The 22,182-nt window shown below is 43.2% G+C and overlaps 1 protein-coding gene across 2 annotated transcripts in view; it reads right to left on the bottom strand.

Annotated features, from left to right (window-relative positions):
• The window catches only part of SLC4A8 (solute carrier family 4 member 8), a 544,868-nt gene that overhangs the window by 169,629 nt on the left and 353,057 nt on the right, over positions 1-22,182 (bottom strand). For both annotated transcript variants that reach the window (XM_085654497.1, XM_085654496.1), the window contains exons 9-13: positions 11,098-11,185; positions 9,523-9,669; positions 7,444-7,544; positions 3,561-3,735; positions 1,699-1,832 (exon numbers count right to left, since the gene is read on the bottom strand). In XM_085654497.1, coding sequence (XP_085510623.1) covers positions 1,699-1,832; positions 3,561-3,735; positions 7,444-7,544; positions 9,523-9,669; positions 11,098-11,185 — 645 coding nt within the window. The remainder of the gene's footprint in view (positions 1-1,698; positions 1,833-3,560; positions 3,736-7,443; positions 7,545-9,522; positions 9,670-11,097; positions 11,186-22,182) is intronic.

The following is a 22,182-nucleotide window of genomic DNA, read 5'->3' as shown; positions in this document are numbered from 1 at the left end:
TGTGATGGCAGCAGAGACATCTACTAGGCAGCAAAGACATAAGAAGCTAATCAAAGGACAAGGCCTATTCTGCTGTAGGGTGAGAGAAGAGTGTGTAGTATTCTCCTTTCAAGCAAGGATCTCAGTAAAGAAAACCACATAAGTAAAGTAACTCATGTTGTGGTCTGGAGCACCCCTGAGATACAATTATAATATGTGCTTGGGAAGCAGAATGCTCAGAGAAATTTAGCTAAACAATACAGTCTTAAGAATGGTCACTCCTGTCGCCTATTACGCCTGACTTCAGGACGATCAATGATGGTATGACACTTCCTAGCAGCACAGCATGCGATTAACTTGAAAGTAAGAAAGCCACACTCAAGAGATTATTGGGAACAAAGTATCAGTCAAGGGACAATATGGGGAAGTTTCTAGAGACTTTAAAAAATCTTGTCCCCTGAGCGTTAAATTGTATCGGTCAGTTGCATAATTTCCTCCAACAAACAGTCCAATTGATTGTCTTTATCCCACACAAATTTCATTAATTGCTCTTTTTCTTCCCACATATTGTTGTACCTTTGCCTGTCTTCTGGGCGCCTATGTTAGAATTAAGGTTTGGGCAATTGGTTTAACTAATTCTATTAATTTTAAAATTCACAATGTTCGTTTGTGAAACTGCCAAACAATTTAAAAAATAAAAGAGAAAAACCTCAAAGAGGATTTGCTGTTAGCGGATTTCAGATTCCTTCTTCCTTTCCAGATCTGATACATAACAAGATGACATTTGACACCTCTGCAAGAGTTCAAGGTCTAACACTTGACATGCCGGCCAAAGGAGGCAACTGGCAGTCTTGTCCCTTAAGCCCCTTGTTAAGAAGCTTTGAAGATCTGTTTTCATACTGCCCTTGGGATGTGTACCAATGAGGTCCCCTGGGTGAGTACCACCATAGGCACAGACAGGTGAGCGCTGAAACTCCCCAGTAACTCATTAGCAAAATCACTTCTTGGAGCATTAGTCATAAAATAAAAGGGCGCCACGGACAAGGACACGAGTGAACAACGCATCATAGAGGATCCAGGGGGATTTTGAAAAATGGCTTTGTGTGAACATGAGTCTCAAGTTTCTGATGCCAATGGTCGAAAGAACATGTTGTACAAATACATTGGTTAATGAAGTTCAAGAGGCAACGAGACTGCTGGTCTAGAGGAGCAAAATAATGACATTATATACAATTTTGTTAGCGGAACCATTTAGATGAAGCGATGGAAGGTACTAGGTCTATTGGAAGCTGTGCTAGAGGGGTGAGTGAGCCAAGATAACAGGAACTGGGCCATAACGATTTAAAAAAAAAACAACATTAAAACAGAAGGGGCTTGGGGCAGATAGTGAGTTGTGGCCAGTGAAGAGAAAGGCCAATCGACGAGAATATACACTCCTTTAAGAATCCACAACTCTAAATGATTCTGGACAAATGCTGCTATACCACTATCACTTTTGGCATTTTCTATATGTGTATCGTCACATTTGGGAGAGCTAGAGCCCTCTTTTTATGTAGTGAAGCCTATCATCAAAAGCTATCATTATCTCTTAGCATCCTTTACTCAACGGTCCTCCAATACACACCCAGCACAGAACCCATGGCCACATCACAGTGAGAAGTAGGTACAAACTAAAGCCACATCTGTAAATTGAGGACATTAACAGAATAAAAATCTTACTTGCAGAACTTGAACAAAATCTTTTCAAACACCAACACTGGTCCGGTACTTCCCATGATGGTAAGGGGCTGGCCTGCGAACAGGGAGTATGCGATCCCCGTCATGGAGGCACCAACCAACGACTCGATTGCGCTCTATAGGAGAAGCCGATTGAGAACATGCAATTAATTGAGCCTTAAAAGTATTATGCATTGAGCTTACAGTGAAAAATGACACTATTAGTAAGGCCTGTTTTCACAACGCTAGGTCTTGTGATGTAACAATGCTCAACCAGCCAATCCAAATGCAAATCTCTCGGGTTTCAATTAGGAAGTTGAGTCGCAGCTCATCTCAATGTGCTATTCATGATGTCACAGCATAATGCTTTTACAATGGCAGTGCATTATTCAACATCACCTAGTTTTTGGATTGAATGGAAATTCTTGCTCTGATCATTCAGCTTGCTTTAATACAACTGATACACATTTTGTGGGGAAATCATAATTAGGGTAACTGCCTTTTTCCCTAGTTAAGTTCACTAACCTTAGGGATGCATGCTTCGGTGCTAGACAAATATTTTCTAGTAATGCCCTCTCAAGGATTCATTAATGCTATAATATAATAATGCTAAAGTAAGCTTCCAGTCGGACAAAGGAAATCGGTCTAAAAACAGGGCATATTTTTTCACCAGCCTTTCGAAAATGCAGGCACCCTCTTAAGACTGAAGAAAGTAGATTAATCAGAATTCTAAATTAACCCATTTAATAAAAAGAAATTACCTTACTCTCAGATGTGTTAATCTACATTTGCACACAGTACAGTTATAAACTATTTATAACTTTGGAGTTAAGAATCTGGTTCAAATTCGGAACTTTGAAAACTTCAGCAAAACCTGGCAATCCTGGGGTCTTGTAATATAATTATAATCGTATTTCCTTTCCAATCATGGCTCAAACTGGCTTCCTGGAGTTGGTATATTTTGCCATCTACTATCAGAACTTTAGGGATACTTAATTTACATTCCACAACATTTCCATTTGTTTACTGCATAAAAGATCACGTGTAGTTCCAAAACATACATGATTTTGTTTGATTACTGCAAAGAGTGTGCCTTGCACGTTTGTCCAGATTATGATCCATAATATCTTTACACTCAATTTCTGGATTTTTTTGGTATGCTTTCATTACTTTTCACGCTTAGAAAGATATGCATCTGCACATTGTAAATTAAAATACAAAAATACAAGCATACTCAAAATTAGAGTGAAAGCCAAACAATCTGCAGAATTTCGTGAAATGTGAAATATTCCAGTTTACCTTTTCACCCAAAAAAGGTGTCCCCCTTCATGTCTTCGCCTAGCCTTTGTCGCTGGCAACTATTTAAAGTCACAGATGTTTTTGCAAAAAGAAGAAAGTTCAAAGATCCACTGTGTCTCCTTATGAGCATCCTCACTTTTGCCATCAAGATACCATAGGTATCATGCTGCAGTAGCACACTTTGGCAAGAGGAAAAAGCCAGGAAAGGATTAATGGTTTATTTATATACAGAACCATGCGGCATTTAGGTTCTTAGAAAAAGGAGGAACTCAAATGGTGTAATTTAGTACCCTGAGAATTGAATGAGGAAAAGTATTCATGCACTGCATCAATGTGTATTTTTTTTAATGAAGAACAGATGGAAATGTTTTCGCTGTAAACCTGACTAACTAAAGAGAATGTAAGATGGAAACTAAAAAATAATGGAAAGTTGAGAAATTGAGCATCTATAGTCTTGCCATCAACTCTGACCAATTACATGCATCATGCCATGCCCAAATAGATCAGTCGTTCATTGTACTATTCACATAGATACTCATGAATTATCTTGGAGAAATGTTCCTTACTATGCGGCCCTCGGTTGCCTCCCCAAGTAGGCCTCCAAAAGTGATGACAGGCGACATGCAGGCACAGTACAGGAACAGGCAGGAAGCCACGCACTGCAAGCTTAACGCGTCTTTAAAGTCGCTGAAATACCACGGAGCTTTCCTTTTTAGGTCCACCACTAAACCACCAAATAACCTATTCAGGAGAAAAAGAAAATGGAGAATTCACACAGTGGTGGAATCTGAATCTCTTCAAAACCTTTAAACTTGGCTGCTCACCCAGATTTCATGCAACATATAACACTGTTTCTCCTGCGATCAGCCAAATTAGAATTTGTGGCCCTGAATGTGTGAAACACAGGAGTTCCCTGCTGATGCCATTAAATTAAATATTAGTTATGTAACAATGCTAGTAACCCATTGGCTCCTCTTCGTCTCATTGAGAATTGAACAGGACGTATTCCTCAGATTCTGTGAGATTTCCTTGCCAGTTTGGCCCTGATCACAAGGTAGAGCAAGATAAAGAATGATGACTGATCTCAACATGACACTTGCTGATATAGGAAGTTAAACTCAACACAAAGTCAAAAGGAAAATCAGGTTGGTAGTAGGGCCTGTGGTGTTGCAGTAGACCAGGTAAATGATGGACTAAACAGGCGCTGTAACTGTCTGCTGTAATATGCTGTAAATAACTTCAGTTCATCGCACATAAAGAACTATGCTTAGCTTATTGTCGAGCAAGGTTTAGGTCGGGGTGGCCAATAAAGATCTGCAAGGATCTATGCCGTCTTTATTGTTTCTTTGGAATGCGTTCTTTGGGAATGAGGTTGGTTTCCAGGGTGGATCCAGGTGACTTGGTGTGCGTGACAGTGTTTGAGTCCATCCTTCTCCATGTTATTGAACAATGTATGGATTTGTTATTGCATGTTGCTCTTGGCAAATAACAGGAATTCTGGGTTGGTATGCTTAAGCTTCTGGTTTGATGCTGGACATCGATGTCTGTCTGAGGTGCAGGCATTGTTTGAACAGTGGGTTGGGGCGGCTCCACCGTAATGGCGGAGGAGCGTCACCCCACTGAGTCAGTCAGCGAAAAATAAAATGATAATATAACAATATTATAATTTTTTCTTCTTCCGCTGACTGACTAAGCCTTGGGCGTGGCGATGCCGGGCATGTCAGGGAGGAGGGGTAGGGTAGTGTGCACTGTAAAGTGAGAATGTCTGTTTGGCCGGCCATCTTAGGTCAGCCAAATAGACATATTCACTTAGGTTTCTCCAACCCAGCTGAGTTCCACAGAAATGTTGGAGAAATGCCACAGGCACTCAGGCACTGTCTAAGTGGCAAACGAGGCTGCTCAGACCAATCCTGGCGCTGCTCTCATGGTATGAGAGCAGTGTCTGGATTGGGTGTTGAGTCTGTACTGCTGGTGTAGGGACTGCTGGGACACCAAAAGGAGACATCTTTTAAAAATGTATTATAGCTCCCTTACACCCCATCAATCACGCTGAAGTTGTGTGGTAGCCGCCGCTGGCAGTGGGATGTCTGGAATGAAGGGTTGTGGTCCATTGGAATATTGTTGAATTTTGATGCTGTTATTCGTGAGTGGAATCATGCATTGAAGGCAGCTGAGATGCCCAATAATGTCAGAAAGTAGGGCGTCATCTTTATCAGTGGTCGGGAGTGCTTTGTCTATGATTTGTAATAATTTATAGATGTTTTTTGTCAGGTCAGCGTTGAAAATTAACATAATTTAATTGTATGTATACTTTAAGGACTCCAACGCTAGAGTGCTGACTCCCCTTTGGATATTATCATTTTAAACTCATAGGGAAATAAGAAAGATGTCAATTATCAAATAAATAGAAATTACATACTGATTCAGTTGCTTAAAAATATGCTAATGTGGGCTTGACCCAGAATATAGATAGGTACTGTTTGTGTGATTATTACATTTGTCAGTTAATTAGTTTGAGAACCATGACAGGGTCTTAGTTGGTGACTTGAGATTGGCAGGACAGCATCTGTGGACACAATGAAGCCGATATTTCAATGTGCACTAAAACCGGGCTTGGCATTCAAAGCTATATTTTCCCCCAGGGCAGCTTAGTTCCCTGGTTCCTAGCAGGTTTGTGTATTTTTGAGTGTGTTCAAATTCACTTCGGTCAACTTGCTTGAAATGCTGTTTTTCCCCGAAAATCTGAAAGGAACACGAACTTTGTGTTCTCGCGGTACCAAAGTAGCAATGTCAGTGACATTTCTAGCCTCTAAGTTTGACAGTGCATACTTCAAGTGAACCAAAAAAAATCCTAATATTTTAAGTAAAGCCCCTTCATCTTTTTTACTCAATTCCAGGTACTACCGACCCTTGAGGATAGAGAGATTTCTTTTATCTCGAAGCAAATGCTTTGTAGAAACGAACTCCCACCCTCGGTGTCAAGATCTGGAACAATAATAAATGTATAACAAAACCTTCTTCCAGTGCTAAGACATCATCAGACTTGAGGCAAAGAAGTGTAAAAAAGAAAAAAACAGGACAATAGATCTTTTTGACCTATGCATTCAGTTTCTAGCTTCTTTAAAAAAAAGTTACCAAGTGAATGAAAGCTATAAGGCTCCCTTTGCTTTCTTAGAAGAGCGTACATCATTAATGATCTACAGACAAACATTTACATTAGTGCACAGGTCAGTTAGGTGACGCCAAAGAATAGATCGCGAGCCGTTTCCCTACATCTTCATTTAAAGAGTTCCCATGGACTTATGAATCTAGATATTTTTAAAGATCAATAATATTTTCATCTCTTAGTCACAAGATATGATTTGAAAGTTATATACATACTTTTACGGCATGACATAATTTGCTTCATCAAGGAGCCCTGCTGTGGTGTTGTGCGAGTGCAGAGCTACTGGGCCTGCTGATTATGAGTGTGTTGTGTTATGAAGAGGCTACTAGACTGTTGTCAGAAGTACTGACCTTAACTAGTGACAGAGTGTGGTGTTACTGTCAGAGCTGCTGACTTTGGAACTGGGGAACCAGGTTCGAGTCTTGGTGTCGGCTCAACATCATGCGATTCCAGGCAAATCAGGTTACCTCCTTCTGCCTAAAAAGTTTGTCTGAGCTTGTGCAATGTAACTGGAGCTCCTATAAAGCTCTCCAAAGGGGGAGTTTGTGCTATATGAATCTGCAAAAAGGAAATATAACTGATTACGATTAATGGGTGGGATTTCCTCAATTGGTGTGCTGCTTCTTGTTTGCCGTGAAATGCATGGGACCACAGTTGTGTACTTATCTTTGATTGGAAGCAGCGCAACCGCGGCTTTTCTTTGATATATAGATATAGTATATATATATATATATATATATATATATATATATATATATATATATATAAGTTCCCTCAAAACATAACCGGTATTGAAAAGATGAAATCCTGGGTGCATTATCATCTGTCTCTTGAAACTACATTTTTGCATTGGTCTTGCACCTGTATGTTAAAGTTCCGATTTAGATAGGAGAATCACATTTTTTTAAAGCTAAAAATGGTCATGGGCTTTTGGCTTTTTCCCTCTTAAAATGTCCTTCACTCCAACATAAGTCTACTGTGAAAATACATTGTCAACGTACTTTTTCAATCTCCCTCTGAGGTAGTCCCATAACTTGCCACAGATGGTCTTGCAGTTGCAGACCTACAGCTTTATAGAGCAGTAATACTCCCTGGTACTCATTCAATCAGTATCAGAAAGATACTAAACCAACCAGGCCTGATCCTGTACAATGCAGGTTAAACACAGATGTCTGCGGCTCCCCAAGCAGCCCAATCGGATACAGGCCCAGAGGAGTTCAGCATAAAACACTTTCTGGTTTCTGCCCAATGCCACCCCTGTCTTTTTCAGTTGCACCCCTTACCTTCCTGTGCGCTGAAGTTCAGGGCCACTGTGCTCCGGCTCTGGCTCCGGGTCTACATGGCAAATGTTTCCGTTAGGAACTCCAGGCATCTTCCTCTTCTCCTATTGGTGAGTCAAGACAAGCAAAACCATCCTCAATAAAGTCTACAGTGAGGACTCTTTTATAGTGCATAGCTCAGAAATAAAGGCTTAAGGTTTGCACAAGCCTTTAGATTATGAAAATCTCTACACGTAAAGATCAATCAATCTTCATCCTAGGAACTGGAAAAGTAGCCTGCTCATAGCCTGATAGAGACAAGGTATTTACCCATGTTTCTCCATAGAAAAACAGATGGGTGATCAAGTAAAACAAAATACCCCTTTCTAACACTTCTAACTGCCTACCCCAATTTAGTTGAAAGAGAATTTGCATTTTGTTTACAAAAAGCAATAACAGATCACTTAGAGCCTTTTAGCTATGCTCAGTGGATACTTAATAATAGCTCGTGCGGCAGCCATCTTGGAATGGTGGGACATCTTTGAATTATGTCAGTATGGCTCTCTAGCCCTGTGCCTTACCTTACTATCCAGTGTATTGTGAGCGAATAGGATGGTCCATGGCTTTGGAACCACAGAATTGGAAGTGACTCTATCTGTCACATTATATTAACTGAGAGTGTAGAGATTCTTCTGAGGCTTGGGAGCAATAGGGATTCATACAGTAAATGTGAGTCACTTAAAAAAAAAAAACCTCTTCCAAATGAATAGTAAATCGGTATGCAACTATTGCTTTAAGGTTGCCAAGAGCATATATGGCTTTTTTACTTACACGCGTTTACGGGCATTCTCTCATCAAAGCCACCGCCCTTATGGAGAGTTAAATTCTGCACATCCATCTACGCTGACCACAGCCCTTTGAAAGATCATAAACCGCTGCAACAGACAGGGTACCCAATAGCCAAACTTACTTTAAAAAAGAAACCTAAAACACATTTTATTTATTCAGACTTTCAACATATTTTAAGCATCCATGTAGGAACCATATTCAATATAACACGATGAGTTAAAAATACCGCAGGCTTGACTGTGCCTTCACATTGGCAGCCAAACTGCGAAGTCAAAGATGGCAGCGCTTTTTACACAGAACCATAGCAGGCCTGATCGCAGCAGACTGCCAAAGGGAGCAGTGAAAGGGGTATCAGAGAGACTGAGAGCCGGCTGGAGGGAAGCTGACAGGTGCAGACCATACCGGGGAAAGGAATGCACTGTTTACCTCATATGATTCCTAACAGTAATTGCCACTATTGTACCTCCACCAGGTGTCTCCATTTGTGAACTGTAACATATTTTTCCCATTAGGCACACTGTTTGGTGCTCTTATGCTTTCGTAAGTGTTTTCTCCCACTTAGAATATTTAAAGCATTGAGCACTATAGAAAGCCTCACAGCATTGCATAATGCATCACACACATCTCCACAAACGGTAGCATCACAGATGAAGTTATTAGACCTCTGGGAGACAAGGCATCTCGTTCATCAGCCCCGTAGAGGTGGCGCAGGAGCAGAGCTCCTTTGTAAGGCACTTTGGCAAAAAGAACTACACAAACACAAGACCTTGAAATGAAATAAAGCCCCTACGAATTACTGAGCTGGCCACGGGTTCAATACCGGAGACCTGATGCCGCCCAATCGTGAAAAACTACTAGTAAAACGTGTTATTTTATCCCTGCCAGCGGTGGGGATTATAGAAGGGTCCTCTGTGGTTCAGGCTGCTTTGTAGCAGGACCGAACAGAGATCCTGCAGCAGAAAACATCTCTCACCCAGTGAAATTAAGAGCCCAGAAAAGGAACTGTGAACAAATGTGAGCCATCAAAACTAATAAAACACCTTAACTCACACAAGAAGCAATCCACAGCGTTCAAGACAGCTTGCATTGTGTCCTATAGCTTAAAAAAGTTACATGTGGATTCCTAATGCCACATGCAGCAAATGGAGTGTTCAGGACAGAAACAACCCAGGTCTCAACAGATCAATCTTCTGGGCAGCCCCTGGTCCAGCATCAAGGCGCTTGTCAGACTGATACCTGAAATATGCACTGTACCTGGGAAGGGACGTTCTTTGGTGGCTCGATTCTAATAGAAGGGTCCCACTCTCCGGGGGGCAATACTGTCACTTGATCCAAGAATTCATCGATTCCAGCCAGGAGGTCGCTGCGTTCCTTCGCTTTGTAAGCAACATCGTGGAATATCTGGAGGAAAAATCAATTTAAGAGGTTAAGAAACCTGCTGAAAGAAGACATTTTGAAGAAATACACTAATCAGCAGTCACGTGCTTTAAAGCTCAGGATTAAGAGATACAGTCACGAGTGGAAATGCTGGCTATTAATGTGACAAATGTGTAGGCTAAATACAAGTTCTGTGAATAGAAACCCAGATTTTGTGGTTATCCCTGCACATTGCTTAGCTGACTGCAGTACTTATTAAGGACAATTCTTACTGTGGATACATAACTTGTTCAGTAGCACTTTACCAAGCCAGAGTCTAAAAGGTCTGGTGCGAGGATGTGTGGCTGCCAAAGGGTATGAACAGTCACAGTGTGAGCAAGCAATGAATTCAGGCACCTTCACCTGACTGCTCAACACAATCCTTGGTCTGACCCATAGAGCAGGTTTGCAGAAATACCGCTGGGGGTGCTTTCCTCAAAATGAAAGGTGCTCTCAGTGGTGTACACCAACGGCTGGGAATACCGCATGGAGCTGATGTTGAGGAATATATGTCGTTACTACGCATTCCGTTGCAACGCATGACTTTACCACGCATGCGTTACAACGGAATGATATTTCTACGCATATCCTTTACCTCGATAATTCCTTTACCACGCATTTTTTTTTAAGGGGGGGGGGGGAGACCCCCCAAGCCCCCTTTTTTCTTTTTTTCCGTGAAGACGTTGCTTGCGTGGTAAAGACGGGCGTGGAAGCAATACGCGTTGTAAAGACGTTTACGAGGTAAGTGTACCGTTGTAAACGTAACGCGTAGAAAAGCCTTCGTGGTAAAGGCTGTTTCCCGATGTTGAGCCAATGTCGGGTCTACCTTTTTTCCACCTTTGCATTGAGATCTTGCAACTGTAAACTATGTCTCTGTGTGATTGTACCATACATTTGGCTATCAGTAGGGGGCAAGATCTTCTACATTACAGTGTTACTAATGCCACAGCTCTACGAGGTCATATCTCGCACAACAAATGAAATGATGGTCATTGCTCGAAGCACTATGGAAATGAGTTCTAGCGGTGACAAAGTTCCTGGATCTGGAGCCGGGGGTAGAAAGCACAGACAGCAACAGACAAATAGGTACTTCTAGTGTATTCAGGGCTAAAAGAGGGATCCAGTTAAGTGACATGAGGAGTTTTCTGCCAAAGATCAACCAAGTGGCCAAAGCAAAAGCACAGGAATGGGATTGTGATAGTTGAAGAGGACACCATAAACCAGTCGTGAATGGAAATGTGATGACCTTTGGCCATGTCTCCACTGTTGGTTTTTTTAAACCCTGGAGATCAGAATGGCTCCCTACAGTCAGCGAACTCGGGCGTTGCTCTGTCTACAAAAAATACTTCTAAATTAGAAAGCATGAGGAACATATCATGAAATCAGAATTGACGCATTTGTCCCATACAATACCTCATCCGTCATTATTGTTGCCATGGACCTTCCAATCTCATGGTACTGCTGGGCCTTTCCTACTGGCCCCAGCAAGATGAACAGGAACCTGGTGCAGAACAGAAAAGGAAAGAATTGTTTTTTCGAGATGTTTGTGACCTATCCAGCAAGGTTCATATCTCATTTGCATAACTTAAACAACACAATATGCATGGATTTGTTGCAGCTTTATTTGAATTTATCTTCATGTTGATGAGGTAAATAACAAATTGACTGGGGTGTGCAAGTGAAGTGAGACCCATAGTCTCATGACTTGGTATGTTGGTTACACTTCTACAGTTTATGTCTACCATAGATTTCGTCATAGAGCTCTGGTCTGTCGGGGAGGAGCGTAGCTCCATAATTCTGAGGTTTCCCATTGACCATGGACATTTTCGTAAAGTCACATTGTGTTTGGCTGTGTAATGGCTTTCTGTTCAATGACACGTTTAGAGATGATACTGCACTGATGTTACTGAATGACCAGTTCTTGTTGGTCTTTTGAGGTGAGTGACCAATAGGATTTTACTGTTTGTCTCATTTCACAAGTGTGAACTGGTGTCCACATCCTGACTGGTTGAGTTGTGTGCCAAAGATTTGTGAACTAGATACATCTTGCCTATTGCATTTTGCCACTAGAATGAGGATTGTAAGGCATGCATTACACCCAGGGTTGGGGGTTGTTTGGGGTGTGACACCCCTCAAATAAATGCATTCTTGGCTTGGTAGTTGTGTCTAGGGGCCCTGAGTCGAATGCTATCTCTGTGCCAGTTTCAGACGGAAGGGATAGTTGAAGTAAAGAGGAGGTGGGTGTGGGTGGGTTTGAGAGGGAGGGGGGTGGGAGAGAGAGAGGGAGGAGAGAGAGAGAGAGAGAGAGAGAGAGTTAGAGAGAGATCGTTCTGGTGGCTCAGTTTCAAAATGTAATATAATCTGGAATGAATACCGGGGCTTCCCTGCTTGTACAAACTGTGTGATCCTAGGTAAAGATTTTATTTCACAAAGCCTCCTTTTTCTTTATTATAACATACAAGCACAATATTTGAGTTCAGGATGTGCGCTGCACTTCTTATGTTTGATTTAATAGACTATAATGTTGTTCTATCAATATTAAGAATCGAGGATATGTTTAGGGTTTGCATGACTACTGACTTGTCTCTTACTTCACTATTGGCATTGTCATGGGGTGAGGAGGCGAGCAATGAATATTTCTAAAAACTGTCACTTTTAATAAATGTCTGTCTGTGCAGTAATATAATCTGATGCACTAAGATGAAGTGCCTCAGTATGTTAAAGAAATACACTTATTTGTTAATTTTGAATTGATAGTATCATATTTTTACATTATGTTTGTTTCACGATAGTCATGTCAAACGTTTTCATGGCTTGGTTTACGCACAGACTTTTAGAGCCAAGCCAGACCTATGGCTCTGCACTGGCTCACCTTGTTCATTTGCTTGGCGTCCTCCTCTATTTGTGACTACAGCTTAGTACATGGGTCTGTCAGTCACTTGATAGAATGATTTGTGAAAGGAGAGGACAAGAAACATGGAGCCCTGCCCACATGTCCTGATTTATCAACTCTTTCTACCAAGGCTTCCTGTAGCAGAGATAAAGAACAATGCATCCAGTGAAAATACATTCACAATAAGTGATCCAAGGGCAGGGACTCCAGGCCATTGTGTTGTATGCAACTGTAGTTATGAGTTCCCAAGGAGAATGTCCAGGTCAAAGTGGAACAGCCAAGGGTTAACTTCAGCAGCGGAGATTGGGGTGTGACACCCGTGAAATGCATTCCTGTTTTGGTAGTTGGACCCGGAAGCCCTGAATCGCTTCTCCTATGTCTATATTGGTGTTTCTTGTCATTCTCATTTCACAAATTGGTTTTAACTTTTTCATTTTTGGATCAGGATCTTAAATATATATAGCAACTGGTTAACTAAAAAAAGTAGTTCATCTGCACCCATATAAGTACTCCTTGAATGAATGCCAATTTGGTACTTTTTTGGAATTCACAAATATTGGCAGTAGTAGGTTTGGAAATCTGGGCCAGTCTCAAGTTTCCAGGCATATTACTGGCAATAAAATACCTAAAAGTGATGGGATGAATGGTTGCAGATAGTTTAACCAGTGGCAATCACTCAGGGTAGAATTCCAACCCACCATTTTTTTGCCCATTGTGCCACTCCAGACAGAGGCCTACTTAATGCAAATCAGTACTGACACTCTTCGTCATGGAAATAGACCATCCTGAATCTTTGTCATCTCTCCCTTCCAACTCGCAGCCCTCCATTTGTTTTGTTGGGAAATTTGACGTCTCATCCTCCTAAATCTCACTGACTAAGCTACGCCCCTGATTACACCAGTGCCCTTATGTTGTTTTATTGTGACACCATTTGTCAGATGTCTACAACCAGACATAGCTGGAGAGAAACAGAGGAGAAATGGTAGAGAAGAAAAGAGCAGATCTAGTAACAAAAGGAGGGGGAGAGAGGAACCATACGAGAAAGAGGGAAAGAGAAAGGGAGAAAAAGCAAAATAAGAGAGCGAGAGCTCTACGGAGATATCACTAGGGAAGAGAGTGGACCATTGATTTACAGTTAAAGTGTTACAGAGATGAATTACGATAACCAAGTCACCTAGCAACAGTAAATCGTCCCTGTTTACCAGCTAAGGACAGCAGAGTGGGCAGCTGAGAGGCGGCATGATACACAAGCCAGTCAGGAAGCAGCAATAAATGGTCCCTGGGAACACAGACTTTCTCCTGGTTGCAATTCCCTGTACAGGACCAAGCTTCACATTGAAACAAAGGCATTTTAACAAAGCTCACTCCTCCTGGCGCAGCGAACATTGAACAAAAACAGCTCGGCCACTCTAAGCTACCAGCTTATGTACTTCTTGACCATCCTTCAGTATAGCCTTAGTTATCCAGTATTATAAATGCATAAGCAATGACCCTATGCAGGTCTACTTTAGATTCATCTCATAAATATTCATTCAATCCTATACTACCCATAGGGCCCCTACAAACTGACTGACTGACAGCATTTATAAAGTGTTCACTAGCCACTTGAGTCTCCTCCCACTAGTGCTAAAATCCAGCTAGCCAAATGGACTATTCTTCAACTTTTCAGTGAAGATCGGTAGTGAGAGGGCGAGACTAATGTCCAATGGTAGAGAGATGCAGTAAATGGGGCTTACAGAAGCCGTCATCACCTCAAGTGCAGAGGTTGCAGGGTTTCCCTTTACACTGCAAGTAACTGCTTTGTCCTGGTAGCTTTTCATTTGATCTTACATGATGGACGTTTGTATAGTCAAGTGCACAAACCCATTCGAGGATCTGAATTTAGAGTGACTTTTTGGCAGAAACCATATCTCGGTCTCCAATCTCCGGCAGACCCAAGGACGGCAGGATTCCACTCATCCACACCCATCTCTGCAACCTACACGGGGACTGCAGGGACTATGAGATCTAGAACCCTTTTCCATCACACTATGAGGACAGAGGCGAAATACTTACTCTTCAGGGACCTACTAAAAACAGTCTGTTCATTTGAGAATATGAGATCCAAGATTCCAGAAACAGCAAAAAGGATCGCTGACTGCGAGTGGCTGAAACAATCTGTTCCTATGCGCAATCCAGTGCCCTTCTCCCGTTGTCCACTACTAACGACTTTCCACTAAGAGCTTTGGTACATCTATGTTGAGCTGCATACTTAGCATCTTGTCTTTGCCAATCATCTTCAAGTAACAAATCAACTGTGAGCCGTATAACTTAATAAACCAAATGTACTCATAAAATTCGTCTGTTCAATTAAACATAGCATACTGAAGTAGCCAAAAAACAGCCTGTTGGCACCATACAAAATTAGATATAAGTAACACAATAATCAATACATTCAATTCATAGGAACGTTCCAACGAAGCTGTGTTTCTCAAGCAATCAAGACCAAAAGAGCATGTTACTCCATGACATTATGCAGATACCGCAAGGATATATCGGGTCCAAGAAGCCTATCTCTTCCTAGTATAATGCCATACTTTGTCAAGGAATCCCAAATTCAATCAGGCTGTCCTTGCAGGCAAAGCATCAGTCCGACATAGGCAACAAACAACAATTCTCCAACTTACTCAGTCAGGATTTTGTTTTTTCTTCTTAAAGATAAAGAGACATTGGAAGAACACGAAAGAAAGGATGATGATGATGAAATTGTGTTATAGAGTTCAATATGTACCCTAATGAGGGGGTCCTGGCGCTTTAAGACTGATATCGTAACCGTTTATTGATACACCCATGTCTGCAAACCTCACTAAATTTTCAATTCTAGAATGACAATTCTAAAATAACAGGATTTCAAGCTAGTGTGATGGTCTAATTCTAAAACAATTTTCTGCTCTGAATCTCTGCTAGAACAGTAGGAACAAAAACATGATTTTCACAGAATACGAGTCTCCTATTTTGATAAATCTCGGGTCCAATCAGCTGCTGAATTCCACGCACACTACTGCTCAAAGCCAGGCGTTGTAACGGCACAGATCTGGTCCATCTCGGGCCCAATTAGTCAGTTGTAACACATCCCATTGCCACATTCTAGGGTCTATTTGGAAGCCCCTTACTGATAAGCTACTTCATTCAGCTAGGCAGGCGACTGCCCAGAAAAGGAAAAGTCACGGCCAGACAATGTGTCTGAGACAACCATGATATCTCCTACAGCCAAAGGATCCAATTCCCGAACTCTCGATCCATGCAAGACATGGCACCTCCAACCGGAAGTGAATCATGAGTCCAAACAAATAATCCCATCTGACAATGTAGGGAAACAGAGCTGGGTAGCAGGACCCAAATAGCCCATCCCAGCTGGTCATGAGGACATATGTTGTCTGTTAATAAAGGGGCCACTTACCTCTCCATAGTTCACAGATCTGTTATCACACTAAGCTAGGAAACAAAGGGACTCTGACAAGTATGTCTCTCTCAGATATGTTACTACGGTCTGAATACATAAAGTCTAATTTTTCATCCAATCACATGCTGCTAAAAAAAGGATTTCAACAGGTGTGCAACTAGACTCGATCTTAGGGGTGAGAGATTTCAAGGCTTGGAAGTCAATAGTTTGTAAGAGCAATTGGGGATAGCTGAAAGAGGCCTTTTATCAGAGACTTGAAAAAAAGTCAGTCTTCTAGATCGGTTATAACAAGACAGTGCAGTGTTCAAAGACCATACCAAGAACAATCTTGATGGAGGAGGGTTGTTTAAAATTTGAAATAATGTATTTAAAACGGTGTTTCACAAACTGTGGGCCACAACACACTAGTGGGGGCCGAGCCGATTTTTAATGGGTCGCAATTGTGCAGGCGATAAATAGAGATGCCTATATTTATTGTGTCACATTAGCTGCAGCTTCAAAGACAGAGGCGTAATGGCAGGCTGTGCCTTCTGCTGCTTTTACTTTTTTAGGTCTCAGCCTGGCGAAAGCAGCGCATGCGCTGCTCTCGTCATACGAGGGCTTCTTGGAATCGATACGATTCCAGAAGTCATGTCGCGGCTCCGCCTCCAATTTTGATTGGTGCGCGTCGTTTTGCGTCATGGATGATGCAAAACACAGTGTAATGATTGCACCGGAGTGAATCATTACACTGAGGGTTGCCACCCTGTCCGCTTTTGGCCCCGCCCACCGGAATTTGATCTTTTACTGGCGGCTTTACATACTGTCCTTTAAAAGACAATATGCACTTTTCTTTACATTGTCAGCGCCATCGTCTTTGGCTGCGCTTGTTTTTATTTGCATCGGCTCGTACCCAGCTCGGCCGCGCTTATTTAATGTGCCTTTTTTTTTTTTGTCATATATATTTCTCACGTTCTGCAGAAATGTCGCAGAGGTTTAAAATCTGCGCCTGCGAACTGTGGAAACCCTTCCGTATTATCCACACGTGCGTAAAGTCTGCTGATCCTGAAGGCAGTCAGGTAATTACCGCATTGTGGCATTACCCTCATTGAGTTAGCCTGTTACTCTAACAGGGGGTCGGTCAACGGCCAGCCTGGCTTTTGCCCTATAGACCCCCCTCCTGCCTTGGGAAGCAGGCGTGTGGGGTGTAGTGTGTTGTGTTTTGGCACAGCTGCGAACAGGACACGTCCCTTCCTGCACACAGCCTGGCTCTGCGGGTTAATAACTTCCTTCATTCTGCTCTTCACGAGTGACGCGATCTTGGCTCTGAGGACATGGCGTGGTGTTGGTGTGCAGTGTGTGCTGCGTTGTAGGTGTTCTACGGGGGAGGTGGCAGTGCAGGTAGGAGGGCCCTGGGCCTCATCCGGGTCCTGGCGGGCCGATCTCCTCCGGGGGCACCGTGCGCACCCTAATTATGACTTGCGGAGCCTCCTGTGTTGGATCGGGTTACTCTGGCACAGACGGTGGCCTGCCCCTGGGCACCCTGGCACAGCGTCCCTCGCCGCTCTTTGGGCGGCGTGCACACAGCGCGCACAGAGCGGGGGGGCTAGAGGCACGTGTTCGGTGGGAGCTGCGACTAGACGCCGCTCAGGGAACCAGCTAGTTAAAGCTTGCACGTGAGGCCACCCTGGTGCACAACAGGAGTCGGTACTGATGCTACGGGGCGTCTGCATGACGGTGTGTTAGTGCACACATCCATCCGGCTGGAAGGGGGAGAGAGGCGCTAGACAAAGGAACAGGCCGCCCTAAAGATGTGTGCGGTGATCGGTGCCACCTGTGAGGTGGTAGCCGTGTGCGGCACACGGCAGAGGTAACAGGCAACGGGGTACAAGAGGTGGCGGGCGTTGCACAGACCAGGAGTGTCCGTGTAGAGCTGGTGTTTCTACTCTGGAGACATGCGGTAAAGTGCCTTACGAGGCGCACAAGTGAGCATCTGAGCTACGAACGCGTCGTGTGCCAAATGTGGAGGGGAGGCGCGCACTGATGGAGTCGGTGGCTATGCACAAAGATGCGCACGTGTGTGGGGTGCAGAGAATGAGCCCCGTGCAAACAGTGGATGAGGAGGTGAATGGGGATTCTTTTTTTTATTTTTTTGTTGGAAGTGTGAGTAGTCAAGTGCCCTCTGCAGGGTGCGCGAGGGCTCACATGCTGGCATTACGGGGACGAATGATGGTTAAGTACTCTGCTCTGCGCTAAAGCAGAAGTGGTCTGTGCACTTCTTTTTGCCGTCTTGCACACTCACTAACTGGAAATATTTTCGAGTGATTGAATTTTATTCTGACAACAGAAGTCAGAAACACAGAGGCAGTTGCTGCCCCCTGGTTTATCGTGTTTCCCAGCTCTTTTGTCCGGAAAATATGTATTAACTTGAAGAAAAAAAATCGATTTACCATATGTGCTCAAGACACCCAAAAGAAGCGCATATACCACCTCTGCACTGGCGCAGCATAGGAGACGCCACCGGGTGTCATTTGTGGAATTACAGCAACGACTCCTGTGCAGTGGTGGAGATGAAGGGAGGTGTCCTGTGCGCTTCAGCAGGACATCCACAGAAGTGTGCTGTTGGGTGTGTGACGGCACAGCAAAGAGCTGTATGCAGCATGTGAAGAAGGTACAGGGGCGTGTGCTATTTCGTGGGTAGAGAGCGCAGGACACAGTTCCGCAGGGAGAGGGCACCTAGGGAGCAGTGAGATAGGTTACTAGCAGGGCACAAGTCCAAACAAGCATTGAAAATGCAATAGGTCTCGCCTTTGATTAAGTTAAAGCCATTTGCTTTGCTGATGGTATTCTATATAAAAGCAAATGGCTTTAACTTAATGAAAGGCGGGACCTATTGCATTTTTAATGCTTGTTTAACACGACCACTGGTGTTTACGAACTCCTCTCACTTTACAGCCAGAAACGTGAAGTGAATTATAGGACAACTATTCTGGGGTGCATGAAGTGTGAAAGGAAAGCCGTTTTTTCCAAACACACAACAAACTGTAAATACCTGTAAATGAACTGTACATATTCATCAGTTAGGAAAGTAAAATGAAGCACGTTTTGTCATTCTGAAGTGAGATGGAAACATAGATTTTAGCTGACTCAGAACGAATCTAGACACTTTACTTGCTGATGCAAAAATAATGAATATTTACCAAAACACGATTTCCATACATAATTATTTGAGTGCAATACGCTTTTATCATTAAACCTGCATTGTATGTCTGTGCACATTTAGTGACCATTTCAGTGGAAAATGTGCAAAGAACAATGCACTACTATACGATGCTTTAGTTACTTTAAAAGAATTGCCCGCCTCATGTACATCAAGGCTAGGTGGATCGCGAAAGGTTGTCAAATGTGGGTCGTTGATCTAAAAACTTTAGGAAGCACTGTTTGAAAACACATTCACTTTGCTGGGTAGCAAAACAATGCCTCCTTTTAGTAACAATTCTAACTAGGAGCTTCTCCAAAATTGTATTCAAAGAGAAAAAAGGTACTAGGCATTGAAACATGCACTTGTTTCAGCTCCTACATCATTTCCAGAGACTCTAAAGTGCACAAGTCTCAACAACTAATGCCTGATACCGAAATTAAAGACACGAGAACCCACCATTTTGCAGCATTCCATTGTTAACATACCATAAGTGGAATATACCACATTCTAGGACTCTTTGAGTCACTTAAAGTGGGAAATCTGTGCGGGATGTGACTTCAGCTTGCATTAAAAAACATTACTAAAGCTCTTTTAGGGCTGCTTTTTTACCGGAAAAACACTTTTAAGTTGAATGCCTTTGGGTCGAGTTCACCCTATATAAACCCCCCCCCCAAAAAAAATCACTTATCTGAACGCCGCGTCTCTCCTTCGTCTCTCCCACGTCATCTCTCCGCTCTGGCCGGAAGAAGGAAGCACCCAGGCTCCCCTGAGCCAATCACAATGCTGCAATGCAGCGTTGTGATTGGTCTGAGCACCATGGTTCTGCGCTCAGATGGGAAATGGGAGGCTGGACATGTTCTCCACTCAGGCTGTAATGCAACCTGGGTGGAGAACTTGCAAAGTGCGCTTGACGGTTTGGTCAGGCCAAGGCGGTCGGCCAAACCATCATGCGTACTTTAGCGTTCAGCAACCACTCCTCCCTCGTCACAGGAGTCTGGCACTGCCCCGCCCGAACCTGGCAGATACTAAAAATAAAATGATAATAAGGAATATGCTACTTACCAGTATGCATCTGTTCTTGGCATGTAGAGCTGCAGATCTATACACTGTGCATAGCTCGCCATCTGGTGTTGGGCCCGGATGTTTGCAGTTTGTTTTTCCTCTTGGAAAGTCTTTGGAAGTCACGAGTTCGGTGACTCCTCCCTTGGTTCGTATTGTGCATGGGCTTCGGCTCCATCCTCAGATTGTTTTTCGCCAGCAGGGAAAGATGGAGCGTAGTGGAAACAGTAAAGAAACCCATGTGTGTTGTATCTAAATAAGATAGACTGGAACGGATACAGGTAGCCGGGAAGGCGGGTGGGCGTGTATAGATCTGCAGCTCTACATGCCAAGAACAGATGCATACTGGTAAGTAGCATATTCCGTTCGAGGCATATGAGCTGCGGATTATACACTGTGCATAGATTATATAGCAGTACCCAACCCTAGCGGCGACCACCGGCATCCGTTACAGTTGTTTGGAACAGTGTTTTTAGTACAGCCTGGCCCACACTAGCTTGTTGCTTGGTTTGCACATCTACACAGTAATGTTTTGTGAAAGTGTGTGGTGTTGATCATGTGGCTGCTTTGCATATGTCATCTAGTGGTATATTTCCTAGAAAAGCCATAGAAGCCCCTATCTTTCTTGTAGAGTGGGCTTTGGGGGGAACCGATAGCGTTCGCTTTGCTTTGTGGTAGCAAATCTGTATGCATTTTACAATCCACCTAGCTATCCCTGATTTAGAAATAGGGTTGCCTTTATGTGGTGGAGAGAAGGAGACAAATAGCTGTTTGGTTTTCCTGAAAGGTTGTGTACGTTGGATGTAGTAAAGTAGAGCTCTTTTGACATCCAGTGTGTGTAACGCTCTTTCTGCAACGGTTTGAGGTTGTGAGAAAAAGACTGGTAACTCTACCGACTGGTTTAGATGGAATGGAGAAATGACTTTGGGTAGAAATTTTGGGTTGGTGCGGAGTACAACCTTGTTCTGATGCATTTGGAGAAAAGGTTCCTGTATAGTGAGTGCTTGTATTTCACTAACCCTTCTAAGGGAAGTGATGGCCACTAGAAATGCTGTTTTCCATGTGAGAAATTGCAGCTCACATTTATGTAATGGTTCGAAAGGGGGTCCCATTAACCGTGTGAGAACTATATTCAAATTCCAGACAGGTGAGGGAGGTACTCTGGGTGGAATTACTCTTTTGAGGCCTTCCATGAAGGCTTTGATGGCAGGCACTCTGAAAAGCGATAGGTGTTGCCTGTTCTGTAAGTAAGCAGCAATGGCAGCGAGGTGTAACCTAATGGAAGTATATGCTAGGTTACACCTTTGTAGGTGGAGTAAATAACATATGATGTGCTGTATGGACACATTTAAAGGATTGATTGTGTTGTTGTGGCAGTAAACAACAAATCTTTTCCACTTTGCCGCATAGCATGCCCTAGTAGTAGGGCGTCTAGCTTCCCTGATAATATTCATGCAATCAGGGGGAAGGTTAAGGTATCCGAATTCTAGGACCTCAGTAGCCAGATCGCAAGGTTGAGCTGAGCTGGGTCCGGGTGCCTGATCTCTCCATGGTTCTGGGTTAGGAGGCATGGTGAGAGGTGTAGCTTTTGGTGTGGTACTACTGAGAGTTCCAGCAGTGTGGTGTACCACGGTTGTCTGGCCCATGTTGGAGCTACTAGGATCAGTGTGAGGGAGTGCTGTTGTAGCTTTCGCACTACTAATGGAATTAGTGGGAGAGGTGGAAAAGCGTATGCAAATTTGTTTGACCAGTTCATCCATATCGCATTGCCTTTGGACAATGGGTGTGGATATCTGGCGGCGAAGCTTGGGCATTTTTTGTTTTCGTGGGTGGCGAATAGGTCTATGTGTGGATGCCCCCACTTCTGAAAGAACGGGTGAAGAACTTGTGGGTGAAGTTCCCACTCGTGGATCTGCTGCGTTT

The sequence above is a fragment of the Triturus cristatus genome, chromosome 4_1 (assembly GCF_964204655.1).
Source record: "Triturus cristatus chromosome 4_1, aTriCri1.1, whole genome shotgun sequence".
Taxonomy (NCBI): Eukaryota; Metazoa; Chordata; class Amphibia; order Caudata; family Salamandridae; genus Triturus; species Triturus cristatus.
Note: the sequence above shows the minus strand (reverse complement) of the source record. Positions and strands in the feature narration are given on the sequence as shown.